This window comes from Mytilus edulis, chromosome 5 (assembly GCF_963676685.1).
Source record: "Mytilus edulis chromosome 5, xbMytEdul2.2, whole genome shotgun sequence".
NCBI classification, from domain to species: domain Eukaryota; kingdom Metazoa; phylum Mollusca; class Bivalvia; order Mytilida; family Mytilidae; genus Mytilus; species Mytilus edulis.
The window spans coordinates 77,219,508-77,242,052 of record NC_092348.1 but is presented as its reverse complement, the minus strand read 5'-3'; the positions used below and the strand labels follow the sequence as shown (position 1 = coordinate 77,242,052).

General features: G+C 33.9%; 1 protein-coding gene across 3 annotated transcripts in view; it reads right to left on the bottom strand.

The window, feature by feature from the left end:
* Positions 1-22,545, bottom strand: part of LOC139524496 (fibrocystin-L-like) — a 102,621-nt gene that overhangs the window by 26,954 nt on the left and 53,122 nt on the right. For 2 of the 3 annotated variants that reach the window (XM_071319293.1, XM_071319295.1), the window contains 9 exons: positions 17,564-17,688; positions 11,664-11,793; positions 10,910-11,096; positions 9,339-9,586; positions 7,859-8,041; positions 6,794-6,973; positions 3,425-4,912; positions 2,524-2,673; positions 1,924-2,107 (listed from right to left, as the gene is read on the bottom strand). In XM_071319293.1, coding sequence (XP_071175394.1) covers positions 1,924-2,107; positions 2,524-2,673; positions 3,425-4,912; positions 6,794-6,973; positions 7,859-8,041; positions 9,339-9,586; positions 10,910-11,096; positions 11,664-11,793; positions 17,564-17,688 — 2,875 coding nt within the window. Of the gene's footprint in view, positions 1-1,923; positions 2,108-2,523; positions 2,674-3,424; positions 4,913-6,526; positions 6,576-6,793; positions 6,974-7,858; positions 8,042-9,338; positions 9,587-10,909; positions 11,097-11,663; positions 11,794-17,563; positions 17,689-22,545 lie in introns of all 3 variants that reach the window. The other variant, XM_071319294.1, reaches the window with a different exon arrangement.

Sequence of the window (22,545 nt, the reverse complement as noted above, 5' to 3'; positions counted from 1 at the left end):
TATGATTGGATTAAATTAGTAAATTGGACAGCAAAATCCTGTAGGGTGTTCTAAATCACTAGATCATCAAAGAAAATAGCTAAAGATGATTTTTTTTATAGCATTATATTGATTTTTAAAATAGTAAACAAAATTACATCCCAGCAATTGAACTTTGGCAATAATACCATATATTTTTATTTTTATAAAGCAGGATGTACAATTATTGAGTAGGCTGTAAGTAATGATCTTATTCTGTTGACAGATTATTGTGCATCAAAATAAAGTTTTCCAGAGTTGTCTTCTCTTGATCAAATTATTCAAACTTTGTTCTATTCTATTGTACTACACAGAGAACAATAACTATCGATTTATTAGATGGGACAAAAGAACTTACAAAAGTTTCAATCAACAGGTAACTTTCAGGTGAATCTGTGGAAAAGTATCAGTGGGTTTGCAATAAAATATATCAATGCATAGGTCTCTCCTTGACAATCACCCCGGTCTATACTAAATAATATGACAAAGCTAATCATAATGATTGATGTTTCTTAAACTTTAATTAAAGATTATGTGCTGGGTTATTGCAATGAGATAACAACTGAAATAAAAACTAGAGTCTCTAAAGAGCCTGTGTCGCTCACCTTGGTCTATGTGAATATTAAACAAGGGACGCAGATTGATTCATGACAAAATTGTGTTTTGGTGATGGTGATGTGTTTGTACATCTTAATTTACTGAATATTCTAGCTGCTTACAATTATCTCTATCTATAATTAACTTGGCCCAGTAGTTTCAGAGGAGAAGATTTTTGTAAAACATTACTAAGATTTACGAAAAATGGTTAAAAATTGACTATAAAGGGCAATAACTCCTAAATGGGTCAATTGACCATTTCGGTCATGTTGACTTATTTGTAAATCTTACTTTGCTGAACATTATTGCTGTTTACAGTTTATCTCTATCTATAATAATATTCAAGATAATAACCAAAAACAGCAAAATTTCCTTAAAATTACCAATTCAGGGGCAGCAACCCAACAACGGGTTGTCCGATTCATCTGAAAATTTCAGGGCAGATAGATCTTGACCTGATAAACCATTTAACCTCATCAAATTTGCTCTAAATGCTTTGGTTTTTGAGTTATAAGCCAAAAACTGCATTTTACCACTATGTTCTATCTTAAGCTGTTGCGGCCATCTTGGTTGGGTGGTTGGGTCACGCCACACATTTTTTAAACTAGATACCCAAATGATAGCTGTGGCCAAGTTTGGTTTAATTTGGCCCAGTTGTTTCAGAGGAGAAGATTTTTGTAAAAGATTACTAAGATTTACGAAAAATGGTTAAAAATTGACTATAAAGGGCAATAACTCTTAAACGGGTCAACTGACCATTTCGGTCATGTTGACTTATTTGTAAATCTTACTTTGCTGAACATTATTGCTGTTTACAGTTTATCTCTATCTATAATAATATTCAAGATAATAACCAAAAACAGCAAAATTTCCTTAAAATTACCAATTCAGGGGCAGCAACCCAACAACGGGTTGTCCGATTCATCTGAAAATTTCAGGGCAGATAGATCTTGACCTGATGAACAATTTTACCCTGTCAGATTTGCTCTAAATGCTTTGGTTTTTGAGTTATAAGCCAAAACCTGCATTTTACCCCTATGTTCTATTTTTAGCCATGGCGGCCATCTTGGAAGGTTGGGCAGGTCACTGGACACATTTTTTAAACTAGATACCCTAATAAAGATTATGGCCAAGTTTGGTTGAATTTGGCCCAGCAGTTTCAGAGGAGAAGATTTTTGTAAAAGTTAACGACGCCGGACGACGGACGACGACGGACGCCAAGTGATGAGAAAAGCTCACTTGGCCCTTCGGGCCAGGTGAGCTAAAAATTAACAAATGACTTATGGAGTTCCCTTTTATAATACCTACCCAAATCCAGATCCTCCGATGGTAATTGTTACCCCTCCACCTGTGCCACCTCGACGTGGTGTTACATTAGTGATGGATGGAGTCAGGCTTGCCATGTAGGTATAGGTAATTGTAGCCCTTTTACGTCTTGATGGTTGAGAGTTCTGGACTTCTACATCACATCCTAAGTTACTTGTTACTGAACCTGTAAATATAATAAAGAGCAAGAAAATTGAATTGCTCAAGTCTAACTTAGATTGACTAAACCTCTGCATTACATACCAAGACATAAAAAATAAAAAGATAAAAATGTTCTGGACCAACACTAACTTTTCCTAGAGAGTACTTTATGATAACATCTGTTATGAATGCTTTATGTAATCATTTTTTATACTTAATGATGACATCATATAGAATTTATAAAAAATCTCGATTTGAAACCATAAGTTTGTGAGTTTCTACATTACCATTTAATATAGAATATTTAATATGCAGCCACAAATTCAAACCAAAAATATGTCTTTATTAAAATTTAAACCTGTAAGTAAAACAACTTAATTTCTGAATTACAGTATCCCCATATAAATATACAACAATGGCATAATACATAATAAAGCTTACCACTAGCGGGTGGAACTAAACATATTATTTGTGCTGCTGTCTGCATCTCTGACATGTCTCTCTCACATTCTTGATTGCAAATTTTAACTATTGTTGTATTCCGGAATCCTGATCCTGTAAGGGTCACCTTCTGTCCACCACCAACACTACCTATGAATGTCAAAACAAAAAAATCATTTGTATTATTTAATGCATTGGCTGTATCAAATTTCTAAGGAGTTCGTATATTTCATTGATATACATGTATATTGTTATTTGTTATGAAGCAGCAAATTAATTCAGTGTAAAAATGAGAGCTGTGCTGGCACAACAAACTTGTCAAATTTCAATTCTAAGTTGGTTATATACAGTTTAAAATCTTTCAATCATATTACCATGATTTTCTACATTAAATTTTCCCATCTCAAATTCAGAAACAATCAATGAAAAAGAAAATGGAAAAAAAAATGAATTAAACATTTGTTATGCTGGATTTGTATGGACCATATAAAGACAATAGTATGTGATATGCTTTAGGCATCATCTATTTGAATGAGTAGAACTACATGTACTTTACACTTAAAATGGCTGGAAAAAGTTAATTATAAATATAATATTAAAATACAATTAAAATGAACATATTTTTTTCATCCAAGTAATATGTTTTTTATGGTTGTCATGGTTTCTTTGAGTTAGTTTTGCCAGCTAATAATGAAAATAAATACTCTATTTTCATGATTTTGATACAATCTACAAAGACTGTGATTTCTTTTACTCTAACCAAACTTTAGTATAATAAAGTCTGTTCCTTTGTTTCAAAATGTTTAAAAAATTATATTTTGTTTTGTTTTTAATCATATGTTTGATACAATATTTCAACTAAGCTTGATATCCAGTTAATATTATTTGTGAGTTATCTTACCTTGAATTGGATTTATTGCTGATAATGTAATGACATAAGTAACTGTTTCGTCTTCATTTGATAAGCCTTTTCCTTCTACATGAACAAGGACACTGTGTGTTCCGTCAGGTAGGGCAGGTGCTGTACATTGAACTTCAGTAGGCGATGAAGAGGTCACTGGACAATCAACAGTATTTATGGTTACTTTGTTTTTAGTCTGGTCACTTGAGAAACCAGCACCATTGATGAATACAGTTTCTCCTGCATGAGGCATGGTGAAAGTGATGCTATTGACTTGTGGGGTTGCTGCTGTTGTGTAATCAAATGTCTGAGCTGGATAATTTACACCATTGGCCACAACGTTGACAGCTACTCCCATCTGTGCAGCATGTGGTGGTGTCATGCACTTGACAGAGGACAAGGTCACAAGACTTATTTGACAAGTGACGCCATCTATTGTAACAACTGTATCATTTGTGAATCCATTTCCAGCAATATCAATCATAGTACCACCATGGATACTCCCTTCTGATGGAGTTATGCTAGAAATTATAGCTTGGCTTGTTATCTGTATATTGTTAGTGTTTGTTGCTAATCCAATGTCTTTCAGCAATACAACAACAGGTTGAGATCCAACAGGAACATTGGTTATTGTACATGTGACGGTCTGAGCAGTCACAACGGAAACTGTACAATCAGCCCCGCCAATTGTTACCATTACGTTTGAACTATCAGTACCAAATCCTTGACCTGTTATTGTTACCAAAGTAGATGTACCATCAAACGATATGGGAGCAACACTTGTCATTTCGGGTGTGCTAGCCAGGGCATAGGTTATTTCACAGGATGCAGAAACTTCACATTTAGCATCACACACATGACCATTAGCACCAACCTTAACCTCTACCAACTGGTTACTGGCTGAAAATGCTGGCATTGAACAAGTTATCTCAGTGTAGGTAACAGACTGGATTGCACAAGTCAATGAACCAACTGTAACAACAATAGAGTTCTCATCACCTTGGAAACCAGATCCTGTTATAGTCAGTAAACCTTGACCATTGATGGACACAGAGGATGGAGAGATACCACTGATCATTGGATACAACACAAATCGCCTAGCATTCTGACCACTGACCTCTATATTGGCATTTCCACGATTAGCGACTCGAACACTGAACATTTGTGGCTTGCATACCAATGGTGAACTAGCTGCATCCAGTGAACATACTATCTGACCTTCAGTGGATGACTGGACAGTACACATGTCTTTTCCAATGTAAACTTCATTTTGGCAGGGTGTCGACGAGAAACCTTCACCTAAGATTGTAATGCTATCTGATGTTGTCCCATCACCTGTACTGAAGGAATCAACTACTGGTGTGAAGCATGTCTGCAACAGGAAGTTAAACTTGTCAGCAGCTCCCCCTGTTGGTGGAGCTGTGGTACAACCTGTTTTAGGTGTTCTTATTTCACTGCACCCTGATGGTGCACTTGGGTCAGAAACACCTGAAATGCAAAAGATTTTTTAATGCAAAAATTACTGTACCTTATCAGTTTTAATTGCAGATGGTTCAATATGATTAAATTACTTGTGAAGTGTTTGTGTTTTTAAGAGAATGTCAAGAAAAGACCCAACAAAAACAATCAAATGGTGAAAAAATATTGAAAGTTTATTCTAATACATTATAAAATATGTATGAACAGAAGGTAAAGTTGAGTGCACCTTCCGTTTCTGCACATGACCTTTAATAGCAACTCTTAAAATTTATAACACATTGTTAATAGACTATAAAAGGTATATGTGCAGATAAACTAATTATACCACAGCACTACTACATGTATAAGACTGATTGGTGAATAACTTAACCTAGTACCTGAATTAACATCGTAAGTGGCCTCATGTCCTCCTACTTTTACACTGACCTCCTCTACAGACTGATTGGTGAATACCTCAACCTAGTACCTGAATTAACATCGTAAGTGGCCTCATATCCTCATACTTTTACAGTGACCTCCTCTACAGACTGATTGGTGAATACCTAAACCTAGCACCTGAATTAACATTGTAAGTGGCCTCAAATCCTCCTACTTTTACAGTGACCTCCTCTACAGACTGATTGGTGAATACCTAAACCTAGTACCTGAATTAACATCGTAAGTGGCCTCAAATCCTCCTACTTTTACAGTGACCTCCTCTACAGACTGATTGGTGAATACCTAAACCTAGTACCTGAATTAACATCGTAAGTGGCCTCATATCCTCCTACTTTTACAGTGACCTCCTCTACAGACTGATTGGTGAATACCTAAACCTAGTACCTGAATTAACATCGTAAGTGGCCTCAAATCCTCCTACTTTTACACTGACCTCCTCTACAGACTGATTGGTGAATACCTGAACCTAGTACCTGAATTAACATCGTAAGTGGCCTCAAATCCTCCTACTTTTACACTGACCTCCTCTACAGACTGATTGGTGAATACCTAAACCTAGTACCTGAATTAACATCGTAAGTGGCCTCAAATCCTCCTACTTTTACAGTGACCTCCTCTACAGACTGATTGGTGAATACCTAAACCTAGTACCTGAATTAACATCGTAAGTGGCCTCAAATCCTCCTACTTTTACAGTGACCTCCTCTTCAGACTGATTGGTGAATACCTAAACCTAGTACCTGAATTAACATCGTAAGTGGCCTCATATCCTCCTACTTTTACAGTGACCTCCTCTACAGACTGATTGGTGAATACCTAAACCTAGTACCTGAATTAACATCGTAAGTGGCCTCAAATCCTCCTACTTTTACAGTGACCTCCTCTACAGACTGATTGGTGAATACCTAAACCTAGTACCTGAATTAACATCGTAAGTGGCCTCAAATCCTCCTACTTTTACACTGACCTCCTCTACAGACTGATTGGTGAATACCTGAACCTAGTACCTGAATTAACATCGTAAGTGGCCTCAAATCCTCCTACTTTTACAGTGACCTCCTCTACAGACTGATTGGTGAATACCTAAACCTAGTACCTGAATTAACATCGTAAGTGGCCTCATATCCTCCTACTTTTATAGTGACCTCCTCTACAGACTGATTGGTGAATACCTAAACCTAGTACCTGAATTAACATCGTAAGTGGCCTCAAATCCTCCTACTTTTACAGTGACCTCCTCTACAGACTGATTGGTGAATACCTAAACCTAGTACCTGAATTAACATCGTAAGTGGCCTCAAATCCTCCTACTTTTACACTGACCTCCTCTACAGACTGATTGGTGAATACCTGAACCTAGTACCTGAATTAACATCGTAAGTGGCCTCAAATCCTCCTACTTTTACAGTGACCTCCTCTACAGACTGATTGGTGAATACCTAAACCTAGTACCTGAATTAACATCGTAAGTGGCCTCAAATCCTCCTACTTTTACAGTAACCTCCTCTACAGACTGAGGTTTCTCTTCTACAATCAATGTTCCAATATAACGGATGATTTCATACTCCTCTATCCAACAACTAGAATAATAGTATGTCACATTTGACTTTGAGACTCTGTATTCAAACACACCTGAAATAAATTACATATTCAATTACTCTATAAAGTCTCAATTTGTAAAATATAGTACTGTCAACTTAGAGTTCATAAGAATCTACTACTATAACTTTAAAGTTTACTATCTAGAAATAATTAGGTTATTTGGGTTCTGGTAAATAATTGTCTCATTGTCACAAAATAAAATTTGTTCCTTCTTAATATAATTTCCAAATGGATTAAAATATTCTGGAATAATATTTCCACATGAATAAATATTATACAATTACTGCCTTTTGATGAGGTAAATGTGTAGTTTTATTGACTTTTGAAAAAACTGATATTCACTGAGGCTTAAACGGCCGAAGTGAAGATCAGTTTTTCAAAAGTCAATAAAACCACATATTTACCGAAACAAAAGACAGTAATTGTTTTATTCCATATTCCGAGAGAAATGTATGTAATGGCAGTTATTAACCAAAACCAATTGTACATCAATCGTTTTTTTTACCAAAATAGTGCAGGTAAAAGCATGCGACGTTATGCGCGGTGAATATCCTTTTCCGCAGGTGAATATGCTTATTTATTCAAAATCCCATTCATATAGAAAAACCTACTAAAGTTTTATCAATATGGAATAATACAGTTTATGTTCCTGAAGGAATAAATGGTATAGAATATTTAAACAGGAACAGAATAATCCAACAGATATCATATTGTTTACAATAAAGTTTCCAGTGGAACTTTGGTTAGGCAGAACAAATCTACATTGACATCATTGGCATGTTACAGATTTAACTTTTAGAAGTTTTTACAACTACTCAAATCTTTTATTTCAGTTTAACAAAGACAATCTTATATTGTCTGTTAGAATTATTCCAATTTTCATTTACATCATAATTAATAGAATAAAATGTGTACCATTTGGTGATGCTGCACTGATAAATCCATCATCAGGTAGAACCATGGATGTCAGGTTGACTGTCTGTCTAACACAAGGGTTAAAGTTAATTATATAGAAATATGTTGTCCATGTCCATCTTATCGTATCACCTACTTTTACGTTGGCATTCTTAGGAGTCCATCCATAGCCCTTACCATGTACTGAAAATAAGAATTGATTGTATCAAATAATTAAAATACACCAATAAATCTTATATAAAACAACCGTAAATAGAATGCTGGCTTTCATACATTTTTTTGTGGAGGCTATAAAAGAAGATATCATTTAAGTATGATTTATTTAAAAAAATTGAAAAAAAAACAACCACTGAGGTAAATTCAAATCAAAAAGTGTAATTTAGTCATAAAAACTGAAAATATAAAATGTTAACAAGTAACAAAATTATAAAAAAAATCGACTGTCTGACATAAATCAGAGCTTAAATGCCTGAAGTCATAATACTGTTGTTCTTTATGCAACCTCTACTGGCTTGAAATGGGAAAATGTTAGGCTGTCAGGTTTTGTAAAATACCTTTATACACAAGCAGGTACATACCTAACAAAATTGACGATCAGTTTCATTTCATATGTGAATGCAACCTCTATCAAGACGATAGGAAAAAGTTTAATGATGACATAGTTAATATTATACCATGTTTTTGTAATTTAGATAATTTTGATAAAGGAGTAAGTTCGGTTATAAGTGCCATATTTGGCCCCAATTATAAAGTTCATGGTTACAAGACAATAATTGTTTTAAGTTGCCTTAGAGACATGTGAGAAAGTTAAACAGAGCTGTTTTTGTCAAAGTTTAATTCTAACACGTAACACGTTGATTTTTACATCCCAAAAAGGTCAAGATAAGGGATTTTGGTGAAATTTGACATAATCAGCTGGATTTCAACCAAATAAAGGAGCAGGAAACATAGAGCGCAGGCGTCGACAAGCTTAATTTTCAAATAAGACATGTTAAATGTCTTCACAAACATTATTTTAAAAGATCTTTGTTGTCGACGTATGCGCTCTGTGTTTCCTGTCAAATAATCTTTGGAAATTTACCCATTTTCATTGATTTTTTCGTGAAAAATCAATATGAATACAACTTGTGACGTCATAATGAAACGCAGAGACGTAAAATTTTCAACAAAATGGCTTATATCCTATCTAGTCAATGTATTAACTATAATTTATCGTGATATCGGTCAATAAATCCGAATTTGAAATTTACGCTAAAAAAGGGGGCCATTTTAGGACCTTATCAAACATACTCCTTTAGTTATTTGATGAACTGTTCAGAGACAGATGTTCTCAACATATTTCTGTTACAAACAGACAAATGTATCATGATAAGAAAACCAGTTAGTTTATCAATTTAAGTTACCTAACAACTCTTATCAGTTTCATAATACAACAGTTACAACTTTTATTATATATTATATTTTATAAATACTTTAGTACCTTTATGTATTCCTTGATTGGTGATCTCCACTACATCTCCTGTATCTTGTATGGTACACTCTATCACTGTGTCACTGGCCGAGTCAACATCACAGTCAGTGTCACCAACTTTAACCTCTGTCAGTGACTCATTTGTACTGAACCCAACACCTGTTATTGTTACTCTGGTACCACCAAACAGGGATCCAGATTTAGGGAATACATTAGTCACTTTTAACAAATATTCTATTTCTGGAACCTGGTTCAAACTGAAAAAATAAATACTTTTTTCTTTCAAATGTATCCTCCATATATATAATAAAACGATAACAAAATACGTTAAATGAGGTATTATAATAGTTACCCTCCATGAATAAATAATTTTTCATTTGTTCAAATGACTGATCATAATCTCTCCCTAAAAAAGTACAGCTCTTTATTGACCAAGAAATCTCTCAAAATAAATCCAACAGTACTTCACTGTTGTTACTTAATCTATGTCATTTTTCTCAGGTGGAAAGTTCTCATTGGCAATAATACCACATCTTCTAATTATCACAGAGAAGGATGATTTGAAAGAATGCAATTAAAACCTTATTGTAATTTCCAGTAAAAAAATGTCAGACTTCAGCGCAGCAAATATAGATGGCAATTTTTGTTTATGCAATAGACTGAAAAGCCATTTGTCAGGCTAAAGTGCTAATAACTAGAATATTTTTTTTCATGTATAAGAATAATTTTGTATAGAGAAAATTATGTAAATTACTGAGCTTTGCAATTAAGCTTCACGTAGAGTTGATTTAAAACTATTTCGGTTAAGAATTAGAATGAATTTAATCTTTAAATGGACTTTTTGTTGCGAATGAGAAATAACCATAAGTAATTACCTCTAGTTAATTTTAAATGAAATTGACAATTATGGCTCATGGTAAAAAAAGCAAGACCACTGACCCCAAAAAATGGGGAATTCTAACATGATGTTCTTCTTTAGCTTTTGATACAAAGCCATGTTCTAATTTGAATAGACCATGGGCTGCACGTGATTGACGTCACAATTGAAATTGCAACGTCAGATGAATTTTGAACAACGGCAAAGATCAAAATGGACATTTTTGTTGTTGTTGCTCGCTAGGAAATTAAATAAATCATTTTAAAAGTAAGTTTAAATGTTTCTGTTCTTTTTTATTGATAAACTGTTGATTTTCTATAACGTTTTTGGTTCATCAAATCAAAATGGCGACATTTCGAGCGTCTACTATAGGTCCGCTTCGAGGTACAAAAGTTCAAAATATTCCTATTAGAATCAAAATAATTCTATCATGCCATGCTCTATGCTCATTTTAACATGGGTAGGCATTATATTTGTAAACATTTAATACCTAGCAAACGCTCGGTATTAAGATATTAACAAATATAATGCCTAACCATGTTAAAATGAGCATAGAGCATGGCATGAAAGAATTATTTCCTAAATAAAGACAAAATCAATTGAAAATTGGTGTATATTGTGCTATAATAGACTATCAGACCAGTAATTACATGGAACATTGAGATCCACAAAAATCAATTTTATGTTACTTAAATATGTATACCTGTTGACAGCTGCTCCATTACTGGTACTAGCAAACACCCAGACTTTTTTAACTCCTTGTGACATGGATGGAAGAGTAGCAGTGATGGTATTGTCTGTAAATACAGCTTCTGGTATTTCTGTATCTCCAATACGAAGAGTTCCACTATTAGAAAACCCAGAACCAGTAATGGTCATTTGGGAACCACCTAATAATGAAAAATGTAAAAAATAAACATGCAAAATACATTTTTTTAGAAGTACAATGCCCAGAAGAAATAAAATTAGTTTACAGTAGCCTTTTGTTCATTGTTTTATAATGGAAAAAATAACATGAACTTCACAGGTAAAGTTGTAAACAAATGTACACATCAAATAGCTTCACCTACCAAATGGTGGATGACCTGGGTATTTTTCCAAATATGTCAAGTCAGTGGAAGCAATCATCCATTTTCAAATATAACAACTAAGGATTGTTCAATCAAATTAATTATGTCCTTCTTTAATAAAAACAAAATCATACGTACATTAACAAATTCTTGGTCATAAAAATGAAATAGTTAATAGCAAGAAACTTGTTCATTTTGATTTCCACTTAAACAAGAATCTAATTCAAGGCAATTTATCAGAAGCAAGAATATATATCAATGCAATGGCCACATGATTACAAGAAAACAATGCTTTATAAAAATGGTGGGACAACAGTATAATATGGTAAATTACACTTGATATAAATAAACTTAAAATTAAATAAAATTACATTGGAATATACATACCTGCTACTCCCTCTGTGGTAGGACTAACATTGGATATAGTGGGTGTAGTAGAAGCATCATACTCTATAGTTGCACTAAATGTGCTACTCTGTCCTCCAGTTGACACTTTAACATTATAGACTCCTGCTGGCTATTTTGAAGAAGAAGAAAAAAGATTTTGTACATAAAAAATAAACTAGAGGCTCTATCTATAATAAACTTGGCCCTTTAGTTACACAGAGGAAAATATTTTGTAAAAATTTACAAAAATTTATAAAATCATTGAAAATTGTTAAAAATTGACTACAAAGGGCAATAACTCTTTGAGGGGGTCAACTGACCATTTAGGTCATGTTGACTTATTTGTAGATCTTACTTTGCTGAACATTATTGCTGTTGACAGTTTATCTCTATCTATACTAATATTCAAGATAATAACCAAAAACAGCAAAATTTCTTTAAAAATTACCAATTGTGGGACAGCAACACAACAACCCATTGTCTAATTCATCTGAAAATTGCAGAGCAGATAAATATTGACTAGATAAACAATTTAACTTTTTCAGATTTGCTCTAAATGCTTTGGTTTCAGAGTTATAAGCCAAAATCTACATTTTACCCCTATGTTTTATTTTTAGCAATGGTGGCCATCTTGGTTGGTTGGCCGGGTAACCGGACACATTTTTTAAATGAGATACTCCGATGATGATTGTGGCTAAGTTTGGTAAAATTTGGCCTAGTATTTTCAGAGGAGAAGATTTTTGTAAAAGACTACAAAATTTTACGAAAAATTGGTAAAAAATGACTATAAAGGGCAATAACTCCTTAAGGGGTCATTTGACCATTTTGACCATGTTGACTGATTTGTAGATCTTACTTAGCTGAACATTATTGCTGTTTACAGTTTATCTCTATCTATAATAGTATTCAAGATAATAACCAAAAACAGCAAAATTTCCTTAAAATTACCAATTCATGGGCAGCAACCCAACAACGGGTTATCCTATTCATCTGAAAATTTCAGGGCATATACATCTTGACCTGATGAACAATTTTACCCCATGTCAGATTTGCTCTAAATGCTTTGGTTTCAGAGTTATAAGCCAAAATCTACATTTTAGCCCTATGTTCTATTTTTAGCCATGGTGGCCATCTTGGTTGGTTGGCTGGGTCACCGGTCACATTTTTTAAACTAGATACTCCAATGATGATTGTGGCTAAGTTTGGTAAAATTTGGCCTAGTATTTTCAGAGGAGAAGATTTTTGTAAAAGTTAACAGACGACGCCGGATGCCAAGTGATGAGAAAAGCTCACCTGGCCCGAAAGAACAGAGTTCAAATGTCCTCACGCGTTGCACTTATTTTATATTCACAAGGGGCATAACTCTTCCACCATTATAGAACTTGTCCGAGATATTGCTGATATCAACCTATAGTATAAGTTTTATAAAAATTGTTCAAGAATTGTACCCATGAAAGCACTAACGAGGCCATTTTCCATAAATTTAATATTTCCAAGGGGCATAACTCTTTGAAAAAAAGTTGATCGTCCAACATTTTAGAATTTGTTCCGAGATATTGCTGATATTAACAAATAGTATAAGTTTTATAACTAGAGGCTCTAAAGAGCCTGTGTCGCTCACCTTGGTCTATGTGAATATCAAACAATGGACACAGATGGATTCATGACAAAATTGTGTTTTTGTGATGATGATGTGTTTGTAGATCTTACTTTACTAAACATTCTTGCTGCTTACTATTATCTCTATCTATAACAGTACTTTCTGTGGAAAATGTTATTGAAAATCTTCAAATTTTAAGAAAATTGTTAAAAATTGACTATGAAGGGCAATTATTCCTTAGGGGGTCAATTGACTATTTTGGTCATACTGACTTATTTTTAGTTCTTACTTTGCTGTACATTATTGCTGTTTACAGTTTATCTCTATCTATAATAATATTCAAGATAATAACAAAACAAGAGGCTCTCAAGAGCCTGAATCGCTCACCTTAAATTTTTTGCTTTAAAATCTTCCATCAATGATTATTTTGGGTTTTCAATTTATATAAATGGTTTTTCGATTCTGTCATATCTTCTTCAAAAGCAAAAACAAGAGTGGACACACTGAAATGTCTCATTTGTCTCTTGTTCATAATATAATTGATGATGAAAGTATAAAAAAACATTGTATACCCCAAGCATTACATTATTGCTGTTTACAGTTTATCTACATCTATAATAATATTCAAGATAATAACCAAAAACAGCAAAATTTCTTTAAAATTACCAATTCAGGGGCAGCAACCCAACAACGGGTTGTCCGATTCATCTGAAAATTGCAGGGCAGATTGATCTTGACCTGATAAACAATTTTACCCCATGTCAGTTTTGCTCTTAATGCTTTGGTTTTTGAGTTATAAGCAAAAAACTGCATTTTACCCCTATGTTCTATTTTTAGCCATGGCGGCCATCTTGGTAGGTTGGCCGGGTCACGCCACACATTTTTTAAACTAAATACCCCAATGATGATTGTGGCCAAGTTTGGTTTAATTTGGCCCAGTAGTTTCAGAGGAGAAGATTTTTTGTAAAAGTTAACGACGACGGACGACGACAGACGCCGGACGCCGGACGCAAAGTGATGGGAAAAGCTCACTTGGCCCTTTGGGCCAGGTGAGCTAAACTAGAGGCTCTAAAGAGCCTGTGTCGCTCACCTTGGTCTATGTGCATATTAAACAAAGGATTCATGACAAAATTGTATTTTGGTGATGGTGATGTGTTTGAAGTTCTTTCTTTACTGAACGATTTTGCTTCTTACAATTATATCTATAATGAACTTTGCCCATTAGTAACAGAGAACTATATTTGGTAAAAATTTACATAAATTTACCAAATTAATGAAAATTGTTAAAAATTGACTATAAAGGGCAATAACTCCTTAAGGGGTCAACTGACCATTTTGGTCATGTTGACTTATTTGTAGATCTTACTTTGCTGAACATTATTGCTGTTTACAATTTATCTCTATCTATAATAATATTCAAGATAATAACCAAAAACAGCAAAATTTCCTCAAAATTACCAACTCAGGGGCAGCAACCCAACAACCGATTGACCGATTCATCTGAAAATTTCAGGGCAGATAGATCTTGACCTGATAAACATTTTTATTCCATGTCAGATTTCCTCAAAATGCTTTGGTTTTTGAGTTATAAGCCAAAAACTGCATTTTACCCCTATGTTCTATTTTTAGCGGTGGCGGCCATCTTGGTTGGTTGACCAGGTCATGCCACACATTTTTTAAACTAGATACCCCAAAGATGGTTGTGGCCAAGTTTGGATTAATTTGGCCCAGTAGTTTCAGAGGAGAAGAATATTGTAAAAGATTACTTTAATTTACGAAAAATGGTTAAAAATTGACTATAAAGGGCAATAACTCCTAAACGGGTCAACTGACCATTTTGGTCATGTTGACTTATTTGTAGATCTTACTTTGCTGAACATTATTGCTGTTTACAGTTTATCTCTATCTATAATAATATTCAAGATAATAACCAAAAACAGCAAAATTTCCTCAAAATTACCAATTCAGGGGCAGCAACCCAACAACCGATTGACCGATTCATCTGCAAATTTCAGGGCAGATAGATCTTGACCTGATAAACATTTTTACCCCCATGTCAGATTTGCTCTAAATGCTTTGGTTTTTGAGTTATAAGCCAAAAACTGCATTTTACCCCTATGTTCTATTTTGAGCCGTGGCGGCCATCTTGGTTGGTTGACCGGGTCAAGCCACACATTTTTTAAACTAGATACCCCAATGATGATTGTGGCCAATTTGGTTTGATTTGGCCCAGTAGTTTCAGAGGAGAAGATTTTTGTAAAAGTTAACGACGACGGACGACGGACGACGACGGACGACGGACGACGACGGACGCAAAGTGATGGGAATAGCTCACTTGGCCCTTCGGGCCAGGTGAGCTAAAAAGGCTATCATCCACCATTATACAACTTGTCCAAGATAATGCTGATTTTTACCTATAGTATAAGTTTTATAAAAATCTGTCAAAAGATGTACCCATGAAAGCACTAATGAGGCCATTTTCCATAATTTTAATATTTCCAAGGGACATAACTCTTAAAAAAATCTATTTTCTGCTATTTTTGAACTGGTCTGAGAAATTGGTGATATTAACCTATAGTATAAGTTTTATAAAACAGATAAAATTTCTCATGATTTTGTTTCAAAATTAAACTTTAAACAAAAGTTATATGCAATAGAAATTTTTAATCCTTAGAAATTAATGGAGGTGGTGTATTTCTTCAGTTGTTGAGTATACTTCAATACTGTCACTAACATGCTGTCATGAAATAGAAGCTCATTCATGATATAATTATAATATGGATGAAATATTCTATAATATTCTTTCCTGTGGAATAATTAACACATAATTTGTTTGTAATGGAATATTAAAGGGTATAGAATATTTGTTCAAACAGGAAATAATATATATAGAATAATAGGTAGTTTCGTTTTTGATACTGACTATATCATGTGGAATATCTAGAAGAGCCTGTTAGGGCGCGTTAAGATATTTCACATGATATAGTCAGTATCAAAAACGAAACTACCTATTATTCTGTTTATCGGTAATTATGACATCACACAATGTTTTGCCTAATATTTTCAGTGATACAGCCAGTTCGTTGATACTCGAAAATATTAGGCAGTAAGATCAAAGGGAAAATATAAGAATTACCTATATTATAGAATATTTCATCCATATCATAATTATATCATGAATGAGCTTCTGTTTCATGACAACATGTTGATGACAGTATTGAAGTGTACTCAATAACAAAAGAAATCAGTCAACCAATTTATAGTAAATATGCATGTGGGTCCAACAGCAGACCGAGCAGGTACTTACCACTGCTTGAGGTATATAACTAGCTAAACATGTTTTAGCCAAACAGAACCGTCTGAGCAGGTACTTACCAGTGCAGAAGGATTCAACTAGCTTAAAATGTTGTAGCCAAACAGAACAAACTGAGCAGGTACTAAACAGTGCTTGAGGGATACAACAAGCTTAACATGTTGTAGCCAAACAGAACAGTCTGAGCTGGTACTTACCAGTGCAGAAGGATTCAACTAGCTGAACATGTTGTAGTTAAACAGTACAGACTGAGCAGGTACTAAACACTGCTTGAGGGATACAACTAGCTTAACATGTTGTAGCAAAACAGTACAGACTGAGCAGGTACTTACCAGTGCAGAAGGATTCAACTAGCTTAACATGTTGTAGTTAAACAGTACAGACTGAGCAGGTACTAAACAGTGCTTGAAGGATACAACTAGCTTAACATGTTGTAGCCAAACAGTACAGACTGAGCAGGTACTAAACACTGCTTGAGGGATACAACTAGCTTAACATGTTGTAGCAAAACAGTACAGACTGAGCAGGTACTTACCAGTGCAAAAGGATTCAACTAGCTTAAAATGTTGTAGTTAAACAGTACAGACTGAGCAGGTACTAAACACTGCTTGAGGGATACAACTAGCTTAACATGTTGTAGCCAAACAGTACAGACTGAGCAGGTACTTACCAGTGCAGAAGGATTCAACTAGCTTAACATGTTGTAGTTAAACAGAACAAACTGAGCAGGTAATCACTAGTGCTTGAGGGATACAACTAGCTTAGCATGTTGTTGCCAAACAGAAGTCTTAGCAGGTACTAGTTTAATATGTTGTAGTTAAAAAGTACAGACTGAGCAGGTACTAAACAGTGCTTGAGGGATACAACTAGCTAAATATGTTGTTGCCGAACAGTACAGACTGAGCAGGTACTAACCACAATGCTTGAGGGACACATCTAGCTTAACATGTTGTAGCCAAACAGCACAAACTGAGCAACTTTACTTACCAGTGCTGGAAGAATACATCTAGCTAATCGTGTTGTCCCTTCAACCACTTCACATGGAACTTCATTGACAAATACTGTAACAATCTCATGAAATCCTTCACCATTTACATCAAGTTGAGTACCACCTGAAAAATCAGGAATATTAATCATACAGTCAAGATTTGTATGTAAACTTTTACTAGATATCTATTATACTAAAATTATGAGGTCCAATTTGTCAGCCGTCATCACGTAAAAACGACGAATCAAAGAATTCAACTTTATATACAACTAATATAGTACAAAGGTGTAGATTAAAAATTACACCACTCCAGGCCCTTTTGTTTTCCACGTAATTAATATTGCCAATAATTAGGAAGTTCCGAGTCGAGTCCGATACTGATACCAATAGTATAATCACCTGTTACCTATTACCTTATCTGTACCTTCCGCATCTGACAGGCGCACCACCAAACGGTGTATTCAGGATTAATATGCTATATACACGGGTCATAATCACAGGGTTGGCACTACTAAAGTGTCAAATTGTTACCTATTGTAGTATTTTAATCCGTAAGACTTTCTAAGATAACAATACGAATACTAAAAATCTGGACTAAAAATAAGTTTCAATTTGTTAGCGGGCATGACGTAAAACAGCGAATTAAAGAATTCATCTTTATTTATATCTAATATAGGACAATGCTGTTGATTAAAAAATACTCCATTCCAGGACCTTTTGTTTTCCAAATAATTAATATTACCAATAATTGATAAGTTCCAGTTCGACGGGTTCAAACAGAAAGATTTGAAAGCAGAGAAAATTGTGTATCTTATAATCGGCATGACTTTATCAGATGACAGTACTAATACTAAGATAAGGCTTGCGCATAGTTATATACTTTAATTCAGTCATGGACCCGCGATATCACGGGTGTGTTCTAGTATATATATATAAATATATATATGTATCACCATCACTGCTGGTGATCAGATGGATAAATCTGTTGTAGAGTTGTCACTGGCTCAGACGTACTTATAAATATATATATATGATATAAAAGTAACATTAATTAAAATCAAGAGAAAATCATTAAACAGTTTTCAAAACAGGACATTTTAATCAGTACTGAGTCTCAGTATTATGTACTGAATAATATCAGATGAATTTTTTCAAACATTCTACTTTGAACATACTGGTCAAAACCAGTTGCTTCCACATTCTTATTTTGCAATAATGAACATATTGCGTAAATACTGCATACAACTGTTATCCCCAAACACATGGCCCAAGAACACAGTTATTTCGTAGTGCATTTCTTTTAGACAATAAATTCAAATTAAAAAAATCGAACCTGCTCTTTCTCAAAAAGATTTTTACAGTGAAGAGTACTACCAGTGAGACAAATAATATCAAAATTACAGAAATACCAGCTCTTAACTCAAAATATTGACAATTTTGTGTTAAGGGGGTGTAAAATTCAGTTTGACAGCTTCAGACGTGATAAAATTTGACCTTTTTGAACTGGACCAAATCACTACTTAACATTAAGATTCAGCACCCAAATTTTTTTAACATGTAATTCATACCTGTCAACCTGTGATGATGAAAATGCATTGAAGAATGAAATCTCAGGTCATAACGCATACAAACTTTTGGGAGTTGAATTTCAGTATTTAGGGGACATTTTTTTTATAATTTAAATCAAAACAAGTTCACTTGGTTAAGTAATTTAAAATTTTATTAAGTATTAGTCCATTGCACTTTAAAAAACTTTGGATTCACTTGTGTTACACTATTTATTGTCCTTTCAACATATATGCAGCCTCACTTATCACAACAACATTAAATGAAGTATTAATACTGTGGATTAATTTATTTTCGTGGGTACTAATTTTCGTGGATTCAGGGAAACTTACATATTCTTGGATATTTAATTTCATGGTTTTACCGAAGTCTGCATACAAGCCTTTGTAAAATTTGTCATTCGTTGAACATCTAATTTCGTGGTTTGCCTGTACCAACGAAATCCACGAAAAATTGGTATCCCACGAATAATAATGAATCCACAGTAGGTATTAATGTTAAACTGGCTTCAAAAACTTTAACCATGAGATCGTCATTTTGGATTGAAATGAGAGTATAGTAAAATAAAGTTAAACAGTTAAAGGAAGTATAGATGAAAAAAAATAATTTTCAACTTTTTTTTTATAATTGTATAAAGGTATCAAAATAATGAAAAGTTGAAGTTCAATATGTATTTGAATTCTATTCTTTATAGATTTAATCTTGTTTACAAAAAAAACGTAAATATAAGGAACAATTTTGAATGGTGACAAAAAAGGGGAAGTAACTCAAGTTGGAAAATGTTTGTAAACAACATTACATCCCAGCTCCTTTGATCTAACAGGGGGGATCTGAGCCGAATCACCCATACCAGATCATCCCAGTTTGAGTTTCTTTGTTACGCATGTTTTCCTTTGTTCTGTAACATTTTGGCGGGAATGTCAAATCCACTACAAAACTTGTAATTAATTATACGGAAAAGACTATCTATCAAAATTCACGTAGAAAAAATCAGTGTATATGCAGGGATTCGAACTCAAGACCTTTAGCATATCAAGCCACGACACATACCACTACGCCAGGACGACTGGATACGAACTAACAGTAATTTAACATACTTAAAGGAAGCAAGATCTTTTTTTTTATAAGTGGGGCGAGTTGGCAGACCTTTATTCAGTGGGGTTTAAACCTTTTTCGTTAATAAGTGAGTTGTCAGACTAATTGTTCAATTCGATTTTACACTTTTTCAAAAGTGGGAAGAGTTGGTAAACAAGAGTGGGGCAATTTTTTTTATAAAGTGGCGATATAGTGTGGGCTGATTGGCAAGGGGGACGAGTTGACATCGTTTGATATCTACTCATCGTGTTCAGGGGTCATAAAGGGTATACATCATTTAGTAATATATATAAAGTATATAATAATGGTTGTGTGGCGTTCTAAACTCGATTTTATGAATTGTAGACGGTTTTTCGTCTAATCTAAAACAGCTGGGATGTAAAATAGTTATCCCATTCGGACTCCGGCCATCGGGTGATCTTACACTGAAACACTGCGTCCTTGTGGGATAACTATTAGGTGAAATTTATTTACGACCTAAAGCTAAGGTAATTGGTGTTAATTAACAGTGTGTTTGGCAACAAAGCTGTCAAGTGAAGCCATGTACTTAATGAGTCACTTAATATGACAGTTTACACAGCTAGCTGAACACCCGCAGAATACGGGTCAGTTGACAGGTATGTGTAATTACAACCCGTACTTAATATTTCATGCATTTAATATCAAGAAATAAATTGGGAAAGTGTATCAAATAAAACATGCAAGTTATACACTGTTTACACTAGGGACTATATATTCGTAGACAACGAAAACCAAAGAACGATAACTGTGTCCTTGGACCTAATAGGACAGAAAGACTTGACCAATCTTTATAAAACTTTGCATAACCTACGCTTAGGCATTTATGACATAGTTTGCCAAGTTTCATGGCTATATGGCATATATTAGAGAAACTAGGGTAATTTTAGTATTGACATTTGGATGATTTTTTTTACGTATATAAATTAAATATTTTCAACTGTCAAGATTTTGGCCTAAAAATTTGCTTTTTAAATGCTCTTGAATATTATATATTAAGTATTAAAAGCATCTGAACACTCATTTTATTTATCAGATGTATTGTAATTATTCCAAAGTCAAATTTATATGAGCCTGTGCCTGAAATAGAGATTTTCCAATTCAGGGAAGCCTTATATAAATATGCATTTTTCTCAGCCAATTTCAAGTTTTTTAAGTTTTTTAAGCCTAAATTATTCTTTCATATATATTAAATGTACTTTAAATGTATAGAAAAGTTACAAAAAGCACACCACATGAGTATAAAATGGTCTTGGGCATGTAGTACTGAGAATGATTTAGAGTCGATTTAGGCGGTCGCCCATATTGACATGTAAAAATGCACACAGAAGCTAACAGAAATGAAAATGTGTTACTTTTTTCTCATTTCTATGCTAAGGTGTTATGATACAAGAAGTCTTATTGCAAAAGGACTCTTGCATTTAAATTTTTTGAAAGACAAAATGGTCTGATGGCCAGTTTTTTCACTTTTCAATGGAAACTTGCATTTAGTTTTAGTCTCAATAGGCATAAATTTGGACCTCTTACTATCATACAGAAATAAAAATATGGTAGCCTATGAAAAGAGTAAGGTGAACTGAATATAGTAAAGTGCTTTTTTACAGATTGAGTGAAATATTTGTGATGGACTACAGATTTGATGTACAAAGCTCTTCACATTTTACATACATCAATTAGGCTGTTTAACCAGGGCCATGAATACAAAATATGCTGTACTTTTTTTCTGTGATAATCTACTTTTCTCTATATTCAGAGTTCACAAATGGTTAATTAAATTTGATTTAAGAATAGAAACACAAATATCAGGAACAAAAAAAGCTGTCAGATAGAAAGTCAGCATGCCTCTTAGGCATAAAATGTAAAATGCTTTAAAATGCTTATTATAGCTGTAGAATGCCAAAATGGCACATTTTAACAGAATTTCTGTAAACCAGAGATGTAAATCCTTTAGTTTGATTGAGTTTGACAAATTGAAACCAGCAAATCATTCAGGAAAGTTGCCAAAGTACAGAATCTAGATTTCAGGAATCCATCTCTTAGGCCCGAGAACACAGTAATTTCGTAGTGCATTTCTTTTAGACAATAAATTCAAATTAAAAAAATCACACCTGCTCTTTCTCAAAAAGATTTTAACAGGTTAGTGTACTACTAGTGAGACAAATAATATCAAAATTATAGAAACTTCTACCAGCTCTTACTCAAAACATTGACAATTCTGTGTTAAGGGGGTGTAAAATTCAATTTAACAGCTTCAGACGTGATAAAATTTGACCTTTTTGAACTGGACCAAATCACTACTTAA